The following is a 20,021-nucleotide window of genomic DNA, read 5'->3' as shown; positions in this document are numbered from 1 at the left end:
GGTCTTGTCAAGTTTGGCTAGGTAAACGCCCTTGTTCTCTCTCATTCAAAGCAGTGGCAATCTGACCAACTTGAACTTCTAGCTTAGAAATAGCTTGAGATTGAACTTGCTGCTCTTTCTTAGTCTCTTGAATAGCTTGAAGCATCTGAGCATTAGCCTTTTGAAATTCCATCTGATTTTGTGCAAGTTGCTGCATGGTTTCTTCAAGAGATGGTTTCTTTTGTTCAACCGGCCCTTGATAATTTTGCATGGGAGGATTCCTTGGCATCTGCACTTGATTATTATTGCTATAAGAGAAATTTGGATGTTGTCTCCAACCTGGATTATAGGTATTTGAAAAAGGATCATTCACAGGCCTTCTATAATTATTCACCATGTTGACTTGCTCATCTTGGAAGAAATTTTCAGAACACGCCTCGGTGGTATGTGCAATACTTGAACACGAAGCACATGTCTCCCTTGCAGCCTTATTTAACAGAGGAGTAAGGCTCTTCATTTGTCTCGCCAAGGTTGCCACTTGCTCTTCCAACTTAGTACTTGCACTAACCTCATATAGTCCTCCTCTTTTGGGCACTGATGTATAAGGATCATATTGCTGTGAATTTTCACATATAGTCTCAAAAGCTTGAATTGCCTCATCTGCCGTCTTTCCCATCAAGCTTCCACCAACTGTAGCATCCACCATACTTCTACTTTGGGAGTTCAAACCTCTATAGAAAAATTGAGCCTTTTGGGGTTTAGAAAATCCATGATGAGGACACTTCAAGAACAAATCCTTATAACGCTCCCAACTCTCATAAAAAGGTTCTCCTTCGGGTTGAGAGAAACCAAAAATTTCTGCTTGGAGAGCATTAGTTTTCTTAGCTGGGAAGAATTTCAACAAGAACTTTTTAACCAAATCATCCCAAGTATTGATGGACCCAGGGGGAAGAGAGCTTAGCCACTTTCTTGCCTTGTCTTTCAATGAAAAAGGAAAAAGCCTTAAACGGATCTGCTCATCTGATATCTCATACCGAAAAGTCCCACATATGTCTTTGAATTCCTCCACATGGAGATAAGGGTCTTCATTTGTCTTCCCATAAAAATTAGGCAAGCTTTGGATTGTTGCTGGTCTAATCTCAAAACGCACTCCTACAGGAATAGGAGCTACAACAATACAAGATGATGTTGTGAGTGCAGTAGGAGCCGTGAACTCCTTCAATGCTTTTGTTTCATCTTCTGCCATTGGAACCGCAGCTTGTGCTTGAGTTCTTGCTTGCCTCAAAAGCCTTCTACGAGTTCGTTCAATCTCTGGATCGTATACAATGATATCTAAATTCTGGGATCGACGACCTTGCATAAACAAAATTCAAACCTACAAGAAAAACAAACAAAAAATAAGTAAAAGAAAAGAAAAGAAAAAAAAAAAAAATTAAGTATGGCACAACTGACAAATCAAATTGAATTAAGTCAGTCCCCGGCAACGGCGCCAAAAACTTGTTGTCAATTTTAATTTAGTACTCGCAAGTGCATGATTCAATTGTAGGATAGATGTGCAAGCACGAGGTCATTCCCTCAAGGACTGATCGAAACAATTTTGCAATGACAGGTGTGCTATACTTTAAGTGAAACAAACTGATTTTTATGATGTGATTGAGGTTTAATTAAAGAAAGGAAAACTGAAATTAAAAACAAGAATGAGCAATGAGATTTAAACTCTAAAGAAAGCAGATTATGAAGATGCTAAAGCATTGAATCCACCACCTAATACTTCTACCCTATTCTCTAGTTGATAACCATTGAATTCCTAGATTTCATGCTAAGATTTCCGTACATAAGCTTTATTGATCCCAGACATATGCCAAAGTTCTTCTAACCTATGAATTCCAACTTATTGATCCTGTATAGAACTCACGTAGCCAAACTATAGTTTACTCCACTTAATGATCAGGTTCAAGCAAACATGTTCAACTCCATTAAGCACAAAAGAACTAGGAAATCATGCAAACAAGAATATCGACTATGATCAAGCACTTGTATTCTCAATTCACAACTCTTAAATCACAAGATTAAATTATCTTTTGGCACCCTAGAAAACATCTACTCATTGATCAAGCATCATATTTTCCAACCAAATAACTCATAAACAAAACCTAGGTCTTATTGATCCCGAGCAAAGATTTTGAATAAAAGTTCTATTGAAACGGTGATTAAGAGTTTAACATAGAAATCCAGAAATTCAATAGCAAACCAACTAAATAAATAAATTAGTCATACTAGGGGCTTCATCTCAGCCCTAGCTTAGGAATTTAGCAATCCATAACCATGAAGTCAAAGAAAACATGAAACAAACAATGGAAGAATTGAGGAACTCCGGTCCAGCGATGGTGAGAGCTTCTCTTCTCCTTGTTCTCTGCTGAATATGCTGTGTATTCTGTGTCTCCAACGTGCTAGGTTTTTCTGCCTTCTATATCTCTCTTTTCCAAATCCTACTTGACTTGGGCTTCTTAGGTTTTCTAGTCCAACTTGGAATAGCTTTCTTCTCTCCAAAGGAATGCAGGGTTATTAAAGTCAATGCAAGAAATTACTCCAAATATATCAAACACGTTCAGCCTTGTTCCATTCAAGTGCTAAGAACAACGGACTTGGGCTTCACAAGTCAGATTCCGAAAATCCGCCAGAATCTGCCTTCCCGAACTAGGTTCGCTAAAATCATCATAACTTGCTCCACAAGAATGCGAATCCACTTCCGTAAAATTCCTCAGAAAGCTAACATCCGTATCTTTCCAATGGTATAAGGCTCGCCTGCTAGTTCCTTGTGAGAAGGTACAGATTAATCTGTGAAGTTGACGCAAAGCAGAGACAATTCTGGACACTCAGGATAGCGAGTACCCTTTCAATCCTGCGTTTGATTTCAAGCTCCAAATCTTTCTTTTCTCCAATTTAACCTACAAAACACAAACACAAAGTAAATGACTCAAAAATGATAAGAACTAAGCCTAGAATCTTACATTTAAGGGTATAAAAATGTATGAAATTATGAGTTATCAGTTTCATCAAGGGTGACAACACAAAGCATATATCGCCTAAGTTCTTATTCACTAAGTTGTTACCTAAATCCACCTTCGAGAAACATGTGAAGAGCATCGGATTGAGAAAGTTATCCGAATTCCCAAGATTGTAGCAATCAGGGGGAGATATCTACATCAGGGGGAGTTATGATGTCTACATGTTCGATCTCGAAGAATGAAGGACGTGTTACACTCTTTTTCTCCTCCTCGAAGTAGTTTTAGTCCCACAGAATTTTTCACTCGAGCAAGGTTTTTAACGAGGCAACGGATGAAGCGTCATCAGCGAGTTTGAGCGGCACAAGGGGGAGTGTTGAAGGAAAATCGATTTAGTGTGCCTAATCAAACTAGGAGTAGTAATAGGAGAGAAGGTTCTAGAGTTCCTAGTTATACTAGAATTAAGTTTTCCTTGTAACATTAGAACATGTACTTTGTAATCCTTATATATAGGGCTCATATTCTCAATAATGAAATACAATTCTCCTTTTGTTGTAGTGAAAATGGAATTGCAGAGAGAATAGATGGGAGAATTGTGTGTGTTCTATTATTGATAATAGGAGCCCTTTATATAAGGATTTACAAAGTACATAATCTTGTCATACAAGGAAATAGAATCTGAATATAATTAGGAAATCTAGGACCTTCTCTCCTATTACAACTCTAGAACTAAACCTTAGTTTGAATAGGCACACTCAATGTCGATATCCTTCAACACTCCCCCTTGTGTCGCTCAAACTTGGTGATGACGCTTTGATCGTTGCCTTGTTAAAAACCTTGCCAGGTAACAAAAACCCTATGGGACAAAAATAACACTAGTCGAAGGACAAAAACAGCAAAACACGTCCTTTACTCATCGAGATTGATCATGTGGACATCATTCCTCCCCCTGATGTCGACATCTCCCCCTGATATCTACAATTATGGGAGTTCGGATAATTTTCTCAATCCGAGGCTCTTCACATGTTTCTCGAAGATGGATTTAGGTAACGACTTTGTGAATAAGTCCGCTACATTATCCTCTGATCGAATTTGATTTAGTTCAATCTTTAGAAGTGATTGTTGTTGCTGATTGTAAAAGATCTTAGGCGATATATGCTTGGTGTTGTCGTCCTTGATGAAACCTAACTTCATTTTCTCAATACAAGCTGCATTATCCTCATAAATGCATGTAGGTTCATCTGTGGTAGACTTGAAACCACAAGTTCCTTGAATATGTCTAATTACGAACCTTAGCCATATGCCTTCACGCACAGCTTCATGTAGAGCAATAGTCTCTGCATGATTCGAGGAAGTAGCAACATTGTAGACCTCCAAGATATCGCAGTGCTTCTCATGGTAAAGACATAATCCATTTGGGAGCGACCTTTGTGAGGGTCAGAGAGATACCCTGCATCATCAAACATCACCATCGTTTTGGTGTAAGGGAGGAGGATGACGCCGGCCATCCTTGGCGGTGGCAGCTTTGCCGGCCAGGCGTCTTGGACGGCGCCTCTTGAGCTAATGAGATCCGTTCTCATTCTTCTATCATTCTTTTTTCTTTGTAGAGATAGAACAAGCTCATATCTATCATACATTTTAAGTAACGAAAGATTGTGTTTATATCAGTCCAATGACGTTGCGTTAGCGCAGGGCTATATCTAGCCAACAAGTTCGTAACTATTGAGGTGTCTGGTCTTGTATTGTGATAAGTACAATAATGCGTATATTGTACTCAGCTAAGCACTTTTACTATTGACACGTTTTCGTCATCATCCTTGTGACGAAACGGATCCCTCTTAGAGCCAAGACTACGGATGACCATGGGAGTGCATCTTTGACTTTATTAAAATGCCTAAGCATTTATTAACATGGTATACAAGTTCTGAATCTAGACAAAACAGTGTTCTCCCAAGGTCCTTCCTCCCAAACTTGGATTTCAGGTGTTCAGCGGTTTCCCTTAACTGTCATGGGTTCCAACATAAACCGCGACAATTGCAAATCTGGAACTTGTCATGGAAACGTGTGGGCATAGTTCATCATATCCCTTCCCAATCAAGCAGTCACTTTAGTGAGCGTTTCAACCTCGTTGCAAACGCGCTCCATGGTCTAGAGTCACTTGACTTGGGTAAATGAAGTTCACAAGAACCTTCATTATATTCCGTATCTAGATCCCCATAAAGATACGTAGTGACCACATTCGTAAGCTGCATGTTCAGTTATTCGGAAACTACCAAACTAACAAGGTAGTGGAGTGCAATGACATCCATTACGAGAGAATATGTCTTCTCGTAGTCGATTCCAGGGTGTTTTGTGAGAAGCCTTGCGATAAGGTGAGATTACCATCTCTTTTTCTCATCACGCTATCTAACGAAGACCTATTAATGTCAACAAGTTTTATGTTAGGAGGTGTTGGCATCTCAGGCCCGAAATTCTTCCTCTTCATTAGTGAATCCAATTCAACCTGGATCGCATCTTTCCATTTAGGCCAATTTTCTCTATGTTGGCATTCTTCAACAGAGTAAGGTTCGATATCATTGGTCTCAATAATTCCATGTCTTCATGTACACTAGTGTAATTCGTAGAGATCTCTATATTCTCAGGAATTGGTTCTAACATTGAGGCGTCCCCCAACGATGTTTCTCGGATATAACCACAATCCAAAATATTCTCATGAGACAGATTTTGAGTATCAATGATTAATTGATCAAGTTGTGCCAAACTCGCTCTCTTCTTAGGGCGAGAATCCATCAAACCTATGGGTCTCCTACGCTTTCTAGCAGAACCCATGGCCTATGACTCCATTATATCACCTTTGTGGCGTCACCATACCACCATCCATGGTAGTGGTGCCGTACCCATCTCCTCTGGGTGGCACCATGTCCTCTTGTGGGGACATCAATCCTTGCAGACATGTTTGCTAAGGGTATTGGAAACATTTATGCCACCCATAGTTCACGTTATAACAATAGTTTTTGTACAAGACCACACCAACATATAATTTTGGAAATCTTGAGAAAAAGTGAAATTAATCAAACAATTTCATAAGATTGAATTTTGGGTGCTCAATTGGCAATCCAATGAAAACCAACAAGGAAGCACTTGGAAAACGAAGGCAAATTAGAAACAAGTTCACACTCAAAGTTACTATTTGTGATTCCTCAATTGCGCACTTGAGTTGCGAAAATTATCACAACCTCAAATTTAAGCGATAAGGAACGGAAATTTCTGGATCCCTTAAAATAAGATAAATAAGATTTTGGTAAAAGTTCAAGATTTTAAGACATCGGTAACACTAACTTCAAAATAACTGTAACCGTAAAAACTACGAAATTTTGGGGAGCTCCATATAGATTGAAAATAAATTTGTGAAATCAATTTTTCTCATTTCCAAAAGAGAATTGTTACAAAGAATTCTTTAACAACTGAAGAAGAATTTCAAAGCCATTTTCTCAAAATAGCTTTGTAAATAGTTTGAAATTGTGGTTACCTCACAAGCTGTAAAAGGTTAGAAAAAAGTTTAAGTTTCCACATTTCAAAAAACACAATAATTCTCTAGTAAGAAAAGCGCAATGCTAAACTGAAGTCGGTTATTTATACGACTAACATTTAAAATACTGCGGAAGATGAAAATCAACTTTTCAAACCAAGAAAAAAACATATCAAGGCAACGTATGTCAGCCTTAGGAAAGGATGAAATTTTCCGTAGTCTCCGTAAGCGTCCTCTTGAAGATGTGCATCATTTGATGTCGCTAGAATCCTGAAGACTTTCTAATTCTTCCTTGAATCACATCTTGCTTCACAGTCTCGTGCCAATGACTTTAGTAATATTAGCATCCTAAGCAAACTCAACCACGCAAGAACTAAAACACACCAAAGTCCAATGTTTGTCACGTTTAGAGTTGAACTGTTTCGGTTTACAAAACAGTCTAACATAAATATTCATTTGTTCACGAGTTTGACGTCAAAAAACTTGAGTCAACCACTTGCATAGCTGATAGGGTATCTCTACCATACATTAGATTGAATCGAAGAAGCATTGTGATACCCTTCCAGCCCATGCTCAATATGCCTTAATTAATTCAAGCGTCACAAGCAGACCTATCGCTGCCTAGGTGCACTGTAGGATGACCTCGGTCAAACCTACAAGTCTTCTAATCGCGTAGCTCCTCGACTACCACAAAGCAATGCTTTTCGCGATACCACTCTCCCTTTGTCGTGGTTTGCGCACTGTGGGGGAGCATTTGGGTGGCATAGAGTTCACTCATTCTCAAGAGATAGATACATGAATATTCAATAACTAGACTTGATAAAGTATATGAAATGGACCACAACAATCAAGGCCAAACAAACTGTCACGCCTGAATTTCGAATATAGAAATTCGAATCCGAAACGCAATAACTTAACCAACTTCCCTAAATTGCATAGAAACTTTTTATATTTAATCTAATCCAATAACAATAATCCAAAAGCATAATCTCAATAAGGACTCAATCACTCGAGTCGAACGTTATTTCAACAAGTGTTTACAAAACCTGAAATGAAATGAATTACGAATGTAAACGCTCACTAAGAGCATAATACAAACAACAGTTAAGAACCTAAGCTGCTGTAACTATGCCTCGAACTCAGCTCTGGCGATCCTGACCTATAGGAATAACCCCTACACTATGGAATAGTGCACCGGATTGTAAACAACAAACCCGGTAAGCACAAACCCGCATGCTTGTCAATTTCACCGCTCAAGAGTAATCAAAGCAATCCAAAACAACTCTATAAATAATAAGAACACAAGTCCCTCAATGGACGACAAAAGAAGGACACCACACGAACTCTCTTTTAAAATGCATACACGTGGGTCCCAAGTAACCCACATGATACTCCCATGCAGTACCATGACAGACAGACTAGAGCTCTAACTGAATCATAACCAGTCACTCAACCAAGGTTATGGCATCCGATATACTTGCCTCAATCGTAGCCCGTCACCCGTTAGGGATATGGCATCCGATACACTCGCCTCATCGTAGCCGGTCATTCCTCAGGGCTATGGCATCCGATACCCTTATCTCGATCACCAATGTGATAAAAGGTCCTTAGACCGAACATTTGACAGTCCACTTGACTCAAATACTTTCCTCAAGCAAAACACACTTTTACACAATAATCAACACATCATGATAATTTTATGCTCGTAAGAGAAATGCTCTAAATAACAATTCAATCAACTCTTAATCATTACTTCACCCAATGTCACTCCATCCAATATATATATATATACACACACACACACACATATATATATATACGTAGTCATTCACGCAGGAATGACCACAAATACCAACTATAGTTTATACGTATTAAAACAATGAAATTCATTTTATACTTAAATTCATTTTCTTACCTATGAGCCGTAGCCCTATGAACCGTAGTCGATCGAGTTCATATTATTTCAAACAAATCTTTATTTTCAAAAATGATTTACAATTATCAATCAATTCCGACTTTTAAATAACTCGGTTCGTAAATGAATCACGTGAAATTTACTCACCTCAAAATCCCGCTGCGTCTTTTCTTACTCGCAGAGATAAGGTATCAACTAGTCTCTATCAATCTCCTAAGGAATGTACGTCACAACTTAGTACACGAATCAAAAACAATTAAGTGTCGAACCCCCGTTTGCACTAAAATCTCAAAAGTAAAGCCAATCGAGTCTAAACTTCATCCATGACCGCCCGAGGTCTCTAGAATACTTGAACAATCAATATAACAAAGCTACGAGTCGATCAGACGATCGGATCCTCACGGATCGTAAACCGATTGAACCAAAAATCCTAAAACGCTAAAAATCATAACTTACTCATACGATTTCCAAAAATTAAGTGTTGTATATTGAAATGATCGTATCGATTTGTAGAATAAAAAGAGGAACATAAACTGTTCCTAGGGTGGCTGGAAGTGGCCGGAAACCACTGCCACAAACGGCGGCGCCGCCACCGTCAACCACCGCGAATGGTGATGAAACCTATATGCATCTCTTCTTCTCATCAAGACAAACAAATTTTACAAATAGCATCAAGTCAAAAACAAAGTGGAAGGTGTCGAAAAGTACCTCCAAAGCCACTAAAATCGGAAAATTCCCAGTTTTCCAGTGAGCTTGATTTCTCCGGCTACGCTTCAATCCAGGTCTGATCCTCCTCACAGCATGATCAGCGTCTTCAGGCGATCCTAGGGTGCTCAACAACTTGAGCAATGGTGGCTGGAGGAGGGAGAAAACAGCATTGACTCGAAATGGAGCTCGGATCTGGTTTTCGTTCTACCGCCGCGAGAGGGGGGAAGGTGACCACTAGTTGACGCAGGAGGAGGAGGCGAAGCCAACGCACTTGGTTTCACTTCCAACGGTGGCCGAACGGTGAAGAAATCGACCGGTGAAGATTTGGGAGATTTCCGGCTCGGGGAGAGAGAGAGAGGGAGAGAGAGAGAGAGAAAGAGACGGGGGCCGATTTCCAAAATTGGAAATTGTGTCCTTTTATGCAATTTTTGGATTTTTTCAGACTTTAAACTCAAATGGAAAGTTCTTCCGAAAGCCATAACTTCTCATACGAACTCTGACAGGACCAGCCCCAGATTTCACCTGAAATCTGAAGTGACCCTGCGGGGCCCACTTTAGAAGAAATTCTACCAAAAATTTGGCGGAACTTCCCCTAAAATGGGCTACCCAAACCTGTACAAAACATTTACACTTAATCAATTCATCCTTATGCTCCTGGAGCCACCCTGCTCCCCAAATCAACATCAGTCTCCAATTCCCAAAACACACATCTCAACTCAAATAGCATAAATCCCATAGGTAATCAGAGCAATTCTAACAGAAAGGTATAAGAGGAAAACCAAATTCAAAGGCAGATGCGGAAGCCATGCTGTTGACTATGCCTCAACCCGTGTACGCCCGACCTCAACCAATTCGCCTGCAAACTGGGCATTTGAAACCGAAGGGCCCAGGGGAAAGTACATAAAATACGTTAGCGTGAGTGGACAAAAATAAACAATTTTTAAACTAAATGGATTTTATATTTTCCCACATTTATTTCCTTAAAAACTCTCGATGCATGCAACGATTTAGAAAACAAATCGCGAGAAACTCCGCTCAAGAAAAACCGACTAGCCCCGCTAGCTAGTCACAAACAACTGAGAGGAAAGATCGAAACTCCGATACTCAACAGGATAAGACCAGCCCCGCTGGTTACACGGAAATCAGACTAGGCCCTGCTAGTCGAGAAATGATAGGATATGGGGAAGAGATATCACTATACGGGAAATGGAGCCTCCCAGGCTCTACCTACCCTCAACTGCCACTCACACATAGATTGTGCGAGGAGGAGAACTAATAACCTCAACTTCCACTCACACATAGATTGTGCGAGGAGGAGACCAAATAACCTCGACTGCCACCCACGTGAGGAGGAGAATAAATCACCTCTACTGCCACTCACCAACACAAAGTAGGTGAGGAGGAGAACAAGCTACCTCAACTACCACTCACCAACACAAAGTCGGTGAGGAGGAGACCTAATAACATAACCCGCGTATGGTGAGGAAAAATCATCGAAAACCAGTAAATCCATGTAGCTTCCCCACATTTCTCACGAGATAAAAACCATGTATTCAACGACATGACCCGCACACCAAGATTACTCTCAATCTCAAAATGGATAAGTGAGAAATATGAATAAATCGACGGCGTGTCCCACACGCCCAGATATTCTCAAATCCGTAACCAAAACCGGAAATTAGTTTAGGTAAATCTCATTTCCAAAAATCTCTCAAAATCTCCAAGAAGCCAACCAAATCCAAAATCCTTAATTAGGCATTCCCGATGCCAAAATTGAAAGTCAATAAACAATTGAGAATATCCAACTCCATTGAAACTCATCTTAAAAATCTTCCAGGAGCTTAACTCGGTGATTAGGGATATGCTTAATTCCAGAAATTTACCTCGGAAATAAGGAATTCATCAAATAATATTATAAATCAAAACCAACCTTTGAAACTCATTATTGAAAGCAAATCCATGATATAATTCGAAATCAATTTCCGAAAATTAATTCATTTCCTCAAAAAGTAATATGAATAATCACTTGAGCATTATTTAAGAAAATAAATGCATGCATTGCTATTTAAAACAAAAGTCCACTCACAGTACTATTCCGACGATCACGCATTCGTGTTCCGTCATCGAGCAATAGCTCGGTACGTCGTCCTGGAAGAGCTCCAATTTGGCCGGTGAAAAATTTCCAGAAATTCCAAGAACCCTTCGACGCCAATTTGGTGGCCGGAGACTGCCGGAATTGGAAAATATCGGCGTTGACTCAAAACTGCTACAGTGACCGTCCTCTTCTTCTCGTTGCTGCACCTTCCACAGTTCATATCAAGCTACGAAACGAACCCAGAAATGAAGAGAAGGAAGAAAGCTTTCCAACGACATCTTATACGTCAAAATCCGTCGCCGGATGGAGGAGTTATGGCCGGAAGAAGGTGAAGAGGTCGGAGAGGAAGAGAGAATCGGGGAGAGGGCTCAGTAAGTTTCTGAAAATGGAAACTTACCACAGTAACTCGGCTATTTATAGAAAATTATCATGAACAGTAACTTTAGTATTTTGGCCATAACTTTCGCATATGAACTCCGATTTTTACGTACCACATATGCACGCGCTCGGTTTAACGTCCTCTACAACTTTCATGAAGAACATTTTCTCAAATTTTGACCCGAACAAAAAGTCATATTTTAGGGCCACTAAAAGTATCGAAACGACGGTAAAAGTGAAAGTAGTTGTCGTTTACCGTCCAAATGACTAGTAAACGGGTAAGTGAAGATACGGGATGTTACATTCTCCCCTCCTTATAAAAATTTCGCCCTCGAAATTTCTTGCCGGTTAGAATAGAAAAGGCACACCATTTAATTCAAAAATACCACAATCTCGAAACTTATCACTCTTCCCTTAAATTAAGCTTTCTTTTTCACAACCTCAAATCAACAACTAACAGAAGCAATGTAGATCCCCACTACAAAAGAAATGAAGACATACTTATAATCCAAAATTATCAACGTTCAAAGTCGAATCACTTGTCTTGTTGAACCATGTAGCATCATAACTTTCTCATAAAAGTTGCTTAGTGAAGATCCAACCCATTCACCATCAATAGTATGACAACCACAAGATGGTCATTGCTAATCAACAATTTCAAAACAAATAACTTACAGCATTTCCTTCCTTGTTTGTTTGTGCATAAAATTCCTAATCGAAGGTCGTTCACGTAAAGGTCCCATTGTTGTCAAACATACGAAGGTCAACCTCGAAACGGACCCATAAATTTTTAACCAAGTAGGTTATGGGGCCACTACACTTCCGTTGCGCTACTCTGATACATGACCAAAATCATTGGTCCAGCCTTGAAGAGACGTTCTAAGTCAACGAGGAAAACTCATTTGATAGTTACCTTACTAGCCACACATACATCACCTCACTCGAAAATTTTTATAAATACGAAAATGTGAAAAACTTTTCTAAATCAAATGTGTCTCAAGAGATTTACTAATTACCAATGTCTCCAATCAAACTGCTACTATTTCTCACAAGTTAGTACTCGCTTAACTACCATGCCATGTACCATGCCTTCAGAAATCTCGAGCAAGCAAAAACCATAACTACTAACTCTACTCCAGCTCGAGGACTCAAGTCCGAAAGAAGATGCATCACACTCAAGTTGTTCTTAGCCGAGGCTACAATTTTTTAATAGTCATATATCTGAAATCTGGTTGAATCCATATCGTTCTCATTGATCTCTATTGCCTCAAATGATAATCTTAATTCATACCCAGGTAATTCTCACTACCGAGAGCACCACAATCTGAATTACTAGATGCTAGACTCGAATTTCGATCAATCCAAAATAAAATAGCTTTCTTAATTAGTTAGGAAAACTTTCTCTTATAACTACTTCACCAGCCCAAATAGCAACATCTCAAACTAGCTGACAAAACCTCATGACAATTTTATTACAGATACAACATTGTGGAAATTTTTCCAAACCCTGTATGTACCAACTCCTTTACTGGACTACACTGTATCCAACAACACTTATAAATGTTCCAAATCCGATCCAAGAGTTAACCAACTATAAAAGAAATTCAACTCTTGAAATGAACGATTCTCAAACTGAAACCTTGCCAGACATTATAATTTGATCGATTTCATAGCAACCCCGCCGAACTCAACATACCAAAAGAAAAGTTTACCTCCATTCGTGACTGAAAAACCCATGTGCAAAGCAACCGGTAAATGGTTCGATAGGTAAGCAAAAGTGCATCGTATTACGTGAACGTAAAGCACCTCAAATACTGCAAAGAAGAAAATCGACTCGCGAATTAAGGAAAAAGATATCTAAGCTATAATGAAATCCACAAGCAGGAAAGAAATTCTTTAATAGTCCCTAAAGGACTCATCGAGAAACCATCATTGAATGCTGGCAGAATCCCAAAACTTGTTGACTAGCATCGCCCCGCAAGGAAAACTATCACCAAACCTTCTTCGTTACTCTAAGATTCAAAACTTTGATCATTACCACATCATGTAGGAATTCCACTTGCATTACTACGGACACTCCGTGGGGTTATTACGACCCATTCTTGATCCCAAGTTCAATGATTTCACCCACACGGATATCCAATGATACCAAGTAGTACCTTCATCCAAAATAAAAGTGATCAAAACCGTCGAAGACGATTCGAATGTTTTTGATTTCTGAAACCTTTCGAATCCTCAATTCTCACTTTTGCTTTTAATCGATTGCAAATTCCTAAATTTTGCTGTAACGGTCATCCTTCCCTGGCAACATCACCCATCATAAGATGGATACCCGTCCAACATTATGTATCGCTCTCAGTGATACCAAGATCCGAAGGTGGTCCCACCACTCTTCCAATCAAATTCCAAGTTCAACCCGTAAGAGGTTTGACTCAAAAATATAACTAGAGCTCTGGTCAATCTATGACCCCAAGATTCAGAATTCAAATCAAACTTCGTATCACATAGTAATTCGTTTGAACCACTATGGATACCCAACGGTGTCACTACCGTTAATCCCCGAAGTTGTATTAAACCATTTCACTGTAATCAATAACCAAAAACATTCAATCTCGGACAATATCCTTCACTTGGACAAAACTATGTCCACAAGTCATGGTCAGGTCAACAGACCCAGGTGTCCAATTAGAGGAAATTTCCAATCTGGTTTTCTTTGTGAATTGCAAAGTATAATTCCAAAATGACTCTCACAACACCAACCACGTCTACATGACACATCCCCCGTAACTCGGTTCAAGGTTAGAACCAATATTACTATTAGTCTCACATCAAACCACAATTCTGATTCCAAGTATTCAGAGACAGCCCAAAGCTATAATCGCTCGTCTTAGATACTCGAACATGAAATCAAACTCCGTTCTCGCACCTTAAACCTTGCCCAACAAACTTACTAGCATCGAGGAAGAAATAACCACAACGTTTCCTCGAATCACCTCATAGCACAACTCGAAATTGTAGAGTAGTCTTACTCTACCATCAGTAGGGAAAATGTGCAAAACATGCGAACAATCCGCTACGCAACGAAAACCCTAGGAGGTTGGCGTGCAAGAGGCATAGCACCTAAAGGAACACCATCTAGACATGTACCTTACACACTTAATGAATACATCAGCACCGAAGAGTAAACGATGGGGAACCGCTGCAGTCGGGCCATGACTCGGGAGGTACTGTGTAACATCAAGTGCGTAAGGTAACAGAATAGAAACAAGACTACAGAACCTGACAACCTAATGCTCTGATACCAACTGACAGGACCAGCCCCAGATTTCACCCTGAAATCCGAAGTGACCCTGCGGGGCCCACCTTAGAAGAAATTCTACCAAAAATTTGGCGGAACTTCCCCTAAAATGGGCTACCCAAACCTGTACAAAACATTTACACTTAATCAATTCATCCTAATGCTCCTGGAGCCACCCTGCTCCCCAAATCAACATCAGTCTCCAATTCCCAAAACACACATCTCAACTCAAATAGCATAAATCCTATAGGTAATCAGAGCAATTCTAACAGAAAGGTATAAGAGGAAAACCTAATTCAAAGGCAGATGCGGAAGCCATGCTGTTGACTATGCCTCAACCCGTGTACGCCCGACCTCAACCAATTCGCCTGCAAACTGGGCATTTGAAACCGAAGGGCCCAGGGGAAAGTACATAAAATACGTTAGCGTGAGTGGACAAAAATAAACAATTTTTAAACTAAATGGATTTTATATTTTCCCACATTTATTTCCTTAAAAACTCTCGATGCATGCAACGATTTAGAAAACAAATCGCGAGAAGCTCCGCTCAAGAAAAACCGACTAGCCCCGCTAGCTAGTCACAAACAACTGAGAGGAAAGATCGAAACCCGATACTCAACAGGATAAGACCAGCCCCGCTGGTTACACGGAAATCAGACTAGGCCCCGCTAGTCGAGAAATGATAGGATATGGGGAAGAGATATCACTATACGGGAAATGGAGCCTCCCAGGCTCTACCTACCCTCAACTGCCACTCACACATAGATTGTGCGAGGAGGAGAACTAATAACCTCAACTTCCACTCACACATAGATTGTGCGAGGAGGAGACCAAATAACCTCGACTGCCACCCACGTGAGGAGGAGAATAAATCACCTCTACTGCCACTCACCAACACAAAGTAGGTGAGGAGGAGAACAAGCTACCTCAACTACCACTCACCAACACAAAGTAGGTGAGGAGGAGAACAAGCTACCTCAACTGCCACTCACCAACACAAAGTCAGTGAGGAGGAGACCTAATAACATAACCCGCGTATGGTGAGGAAAAATCATCGAAAACCAGTAAATCCATGTAGCTTCCCCACATTTCTCACGAGATAGAAACCATGTATTCAACGACGTGACCCCGCACGCCAAGATTACTCTCAATCTCAAAATGGATAAGTGAGAAATATGAATAAATCGACGGCGTGTCCCACACGCCCAGATATTCTCAAATCCGTAACCAAAACCGGAAATTAGTTTAGGTAAATCCCATTTCCAAAAATCTCTCAAAATCTCCAAGAAGCCAACCAAATCCAAAATCCTTAATTAGGCATTCCCGATGCCAAAATTGAAAGTCAATAAACAATTGAGAATATCCAACTCCATTGAAACTCATCTTAAAAATCTTCCAGGAGCTTAACTCGGTGATTAGAGATATGCTTAATTCCAGAAATTTACCTTGGAAATAAGGAATTCATCAAATAATATTATAAATCAAAACCAACCTTTGAAACTCATTATTGAAAGCAAATCCATGATATAATTCGAAATCAATTTCCGAAAATTAATTCATTTCCTCAAAAAGTAATATGAATAATCACTAGAGCATTATTTAAGAAAATAAATGCATGCATCGCTATTTAAAACAAAAGTCCACTCACAGTACTATTCCGACGATCACGCATTCGTGTTCCGTCATCGAGCAATAGCTCGGTACGTCGTCCTGGAAGAGCTCCAATTTGGCCGGTGAAAAATTTCCAGAAATTCCAAGAACCCTTCGACGCCAATTTGGTGGCCGGAGACTGCCGGAATTGGAAAATATCGGCGTTGACTCAAAACTGCTACAGTGACCGTCCTCTTCTTCTCGTTGCTGCACCTTCCACAGTTCATATCAAGCTATGAAACGAACCCAAAAATGAAGAGAAGGAAGAGAGCTTTCCAACGACATCTTATACGTCAAAATCCGTCGCCGGATGGAGGAGTTATGGCCGGAAGAAGGTGAAGAGGTCGGAGAGGAAGAGAGAATCGGGGAGAGGGCTCGGTAAGTTTCTGAAAATGGAAACTTACCACAGTAACTCGGCTATTTATAGAAAATTACCATGAACAGTAACTTTAGTATTTTGGCCATAACTTTCGCATATGAACTCCGATTTTTACGTACCACATATGCACGCGCTCGGTTTAACGTCCTCTACAACTTTAATGAAGAACATTTTCTCAAATTTTGACCCGAACAAAAAGTCATATTTTAGGGCCACTAAAAGTATCGAAACGACAGTAAAAGTGAAAGTAGTTGTCGTTTGCCGTCCAAATGACTAGTAAACGGGTAAGTGAAGATACAGGATGTTACAAACTCCTATTTCCACGTTCCGTATGTCCATGAACTCATATCGACACGCTCTACAACTTTCGTGAAGGAAGTTTTCACAAAATCCTAACGTATAAAAAAGTCAACCCTTGAATCGAAGCATTCCGAGCGAATAATTGTTTGAGGTAATTTCCACTCCACAACGAATTTTCGGGGTCTTACACAAACAACGAAATAAACCAGACTTTATAAGGATCACAAGATAAGGGGCAAACATCAAGTCCAACCAACAAGTATTCGAACGAACCAAATTCACTTGATACTCAACAAAGGAATATACACAATTCAGAATTGAATCCAACAACCAATTCAACTTTCAATTTAACGATAAGTCATGAGCACAAGCCCATCACAATTTAATCCGTAAAAACGACTTAAATTTAGAGGAAACAATTACGATTTCCAAGAATGAATTTACTAGGAGAAATCTATCAAAGGACAAACATATATATCACCAAGATTGGGGTCGTGATTCAAAATGACAAAGCAATGGAAATCCATAACTAATCAAATAAAACTTGATTGTGAACTATTTCCAAATCATGAAAAAGCATGGAACCCAAGTCTGTAGACGAACATCGAGAAATCTATTTAAACACCACAAGGTTTTCTTTACCTAGCAATTCAAATGCTCAAAACCAAGGTGACATGATTACCATAAGATAACAGTTTCCACATAAACTTGTCTTTCCAACCAAGAATGTTTTATAATTGGCTCGAGTAAAATCAATCAACCGATGAACTTCGTGATTAAAACTTTCAAATCAATATGTGAAATTTATTCTTTGGCCAAATCACTTTTCTAAACACTTCATCAAGTTGAAACACTTTCTCGAAATGCTTTCTGGGACCATTTTCAAAACATTTTGCGAAAACACTGTTTGAAACTCGATTACCAAATTAGGAGTTGAACATTTCAAATCAAAACTGGAAATTCTCGTAACCCTTTACAATTGGAACTTTGATTTAAATGCTGAGAACACCTTTTTGTAAAATAGATTTTTCAAACGAAATTTTTAAACATTTTACTAGCTAAACAAAACTTTTCTGGCACTAGAGATTTTAAATAATTGAAAACAAAAAACTATGGAAGCGATGCTCTGATACTACTTTCTGTAATGCCGAAGGCTGTGCCTCACTAGTTTAAGCACGTCACAGTGCCACATGTCTCTAAGACATAAAACGAAGATTCGATTTACATCCTAGAAACCTACAAGGTGTTTCATTAAAAAATAATTTTTGTAAACACACAGCAGAGACTTGAAAACACTTTTTGAGGTGAAAACATTTTAAGAATATTAACTTCATTTTGTTCGTCTAGAAGTTATAAAGTTGAATAGACAAGTTCCAGAATAACAAGGATCAAATAATAAAGGTCGAGATCAATATTCGGAACCTGACTTTCGCATGAGGAGTTATCAAATTTTGTACACCCTGCTTCGTCCGCTACAATCCCGTTACCAGTGCACAGTACCTGAAACCACACCAGTGTAGGGGCGAGCGTTCAACCTCGCTGCTCAGTAGGACCTTCGCCCCTAGCTAGGTTTGAAAACCAAAGAATAAAATAATATATATTGATTTTGGCTAGCCAGTATGAAAACGTACTTAAACCAATTTTATTCAAGCAACGACAAATTTTAAATGTATTTTCATCTCAAAACCGATGCATGAAACTTAGTTATGAATGCATGAAATTTAAATACATACGGCGCCAAGTAATACCTAATGGCCGGTCTCGTAGACCGACTATACGACCTTACCTCAAATAAATAAATAACCAGGTAAGTGTAGCGAAAGCGTCCACTACACAGCTATACACACTGAACCAGGTCATTATTGTGATCGCGCACCATCCTTCGCTCTCAAGCCATCAACAATATCTCTCATGGTTTGGTTAGTATACAATAAAAAGCATCCGAAGCTTGAGTCGGAGCCTCCCAGGCTAAATACTCTACTCTACTCACAAGGTATTGTGAGGAGGAAAAATGAGCTAGCTAGTAGTGAGAAAAATACAACCCAAGTATGGTGAAGAAAAATAATTTGATAACCGTCACAAAACACTTTCTCAAAAATCTCACATAAATAAATAATAATTTAATCGCAAGGGCAGAAAGAGAAACACCAATACTTTTCCCAACCGCACTCGGAAAATCACAAAAACATCATGATCAATAACATACTCAACCAATGTGATTAAACAAGCTCGATAACATAACTTGCAAGATAAATATAAGGAAACTCATAAATAACATTGAAAATCCCATTTCTGGAAAATCTTTCAGAAAGTTCACAATCGATGAATAAAAATATATTTCAATTTTGGAAATCACCTCTTGAAAACCATCATAAATCATAAATCTTACTTAATTCCAGAATGCTCCTCCGAAAACGATTCCTAAAACGCAAGTCATGACTGAACTCAAATCCCAAACATAAATCAAAAACCATAAGTCATGACTAAAATCACAAATTCAAATCCAAGCCTAGGAAATTCATCAAGGTAATTAATTTTCCGAAAACCAAACCAACATGCTCAATATCCTTTCAAAACATGTAGTAAAACCATATCCGAAAATCATGACGGAAAATCCGATCAATAAACCAAAATATAATGCTAAACCAAATCATATCCGAAACCAAATTATGTGCTTTATAAATAAAACAATATTATAAAAAGTTCATATATTGCACATATATTTATCTTAAAACGGAAGTGTCCACTCATAGTACAACTTAGGAGGTCACGTGTAAGGATTTCT

The 20,021-nt window shown here is 39.2% G+C and overlaps 1 protein-coding gene and 1 non-coding gene across 2 annotated transcripts; one reads left to right on the top strand and one right to left on the bottom strand.

The window, feature by feature from the left end:
• Positions 1–7: 7 nt before the first annotated feature.
• Positions 8–1,225, bottom strand: LOC112171151. The gene has a single exon (XM_024308377.1). The coding sequence runs from the start codon at positions 1,223–1,225 to the stop codon at positions 8–10; it is 1,218 nt and encodes a 405-aa protein (XP_024164145.1).
• Positions 744–850, top strand: LOC112174966. Its single transcript, XR_002926272.1, has one exon. It is a non-coding gene; the product is annotated as a small nucleolar RNA R71 (small nucleolar RNA).
• Positions 1,226–20,021: the final 18,796 nt, after the last annotated feature.

Source organism: Rosa chinensis, chromosome 6 (assembly GCF_002994745.2).
Source record: "Rosa chinensis cultivar Old Blush chromosome 6, RchiOBHm-V2, whole genome shotgun sequence".
NCBI classification, from domain to species: Eukaryota; Viridiplantae; Streptophyta; class Magnoliopsida; order Rosales; family Rosaceae; genus Rosa; species Rosa chinensis.
The sequence above is the reverse complement of the archived record's forward strand: the minus strand, read 5'-3'. Positions and strand labels throughout refer to the sequence as shown.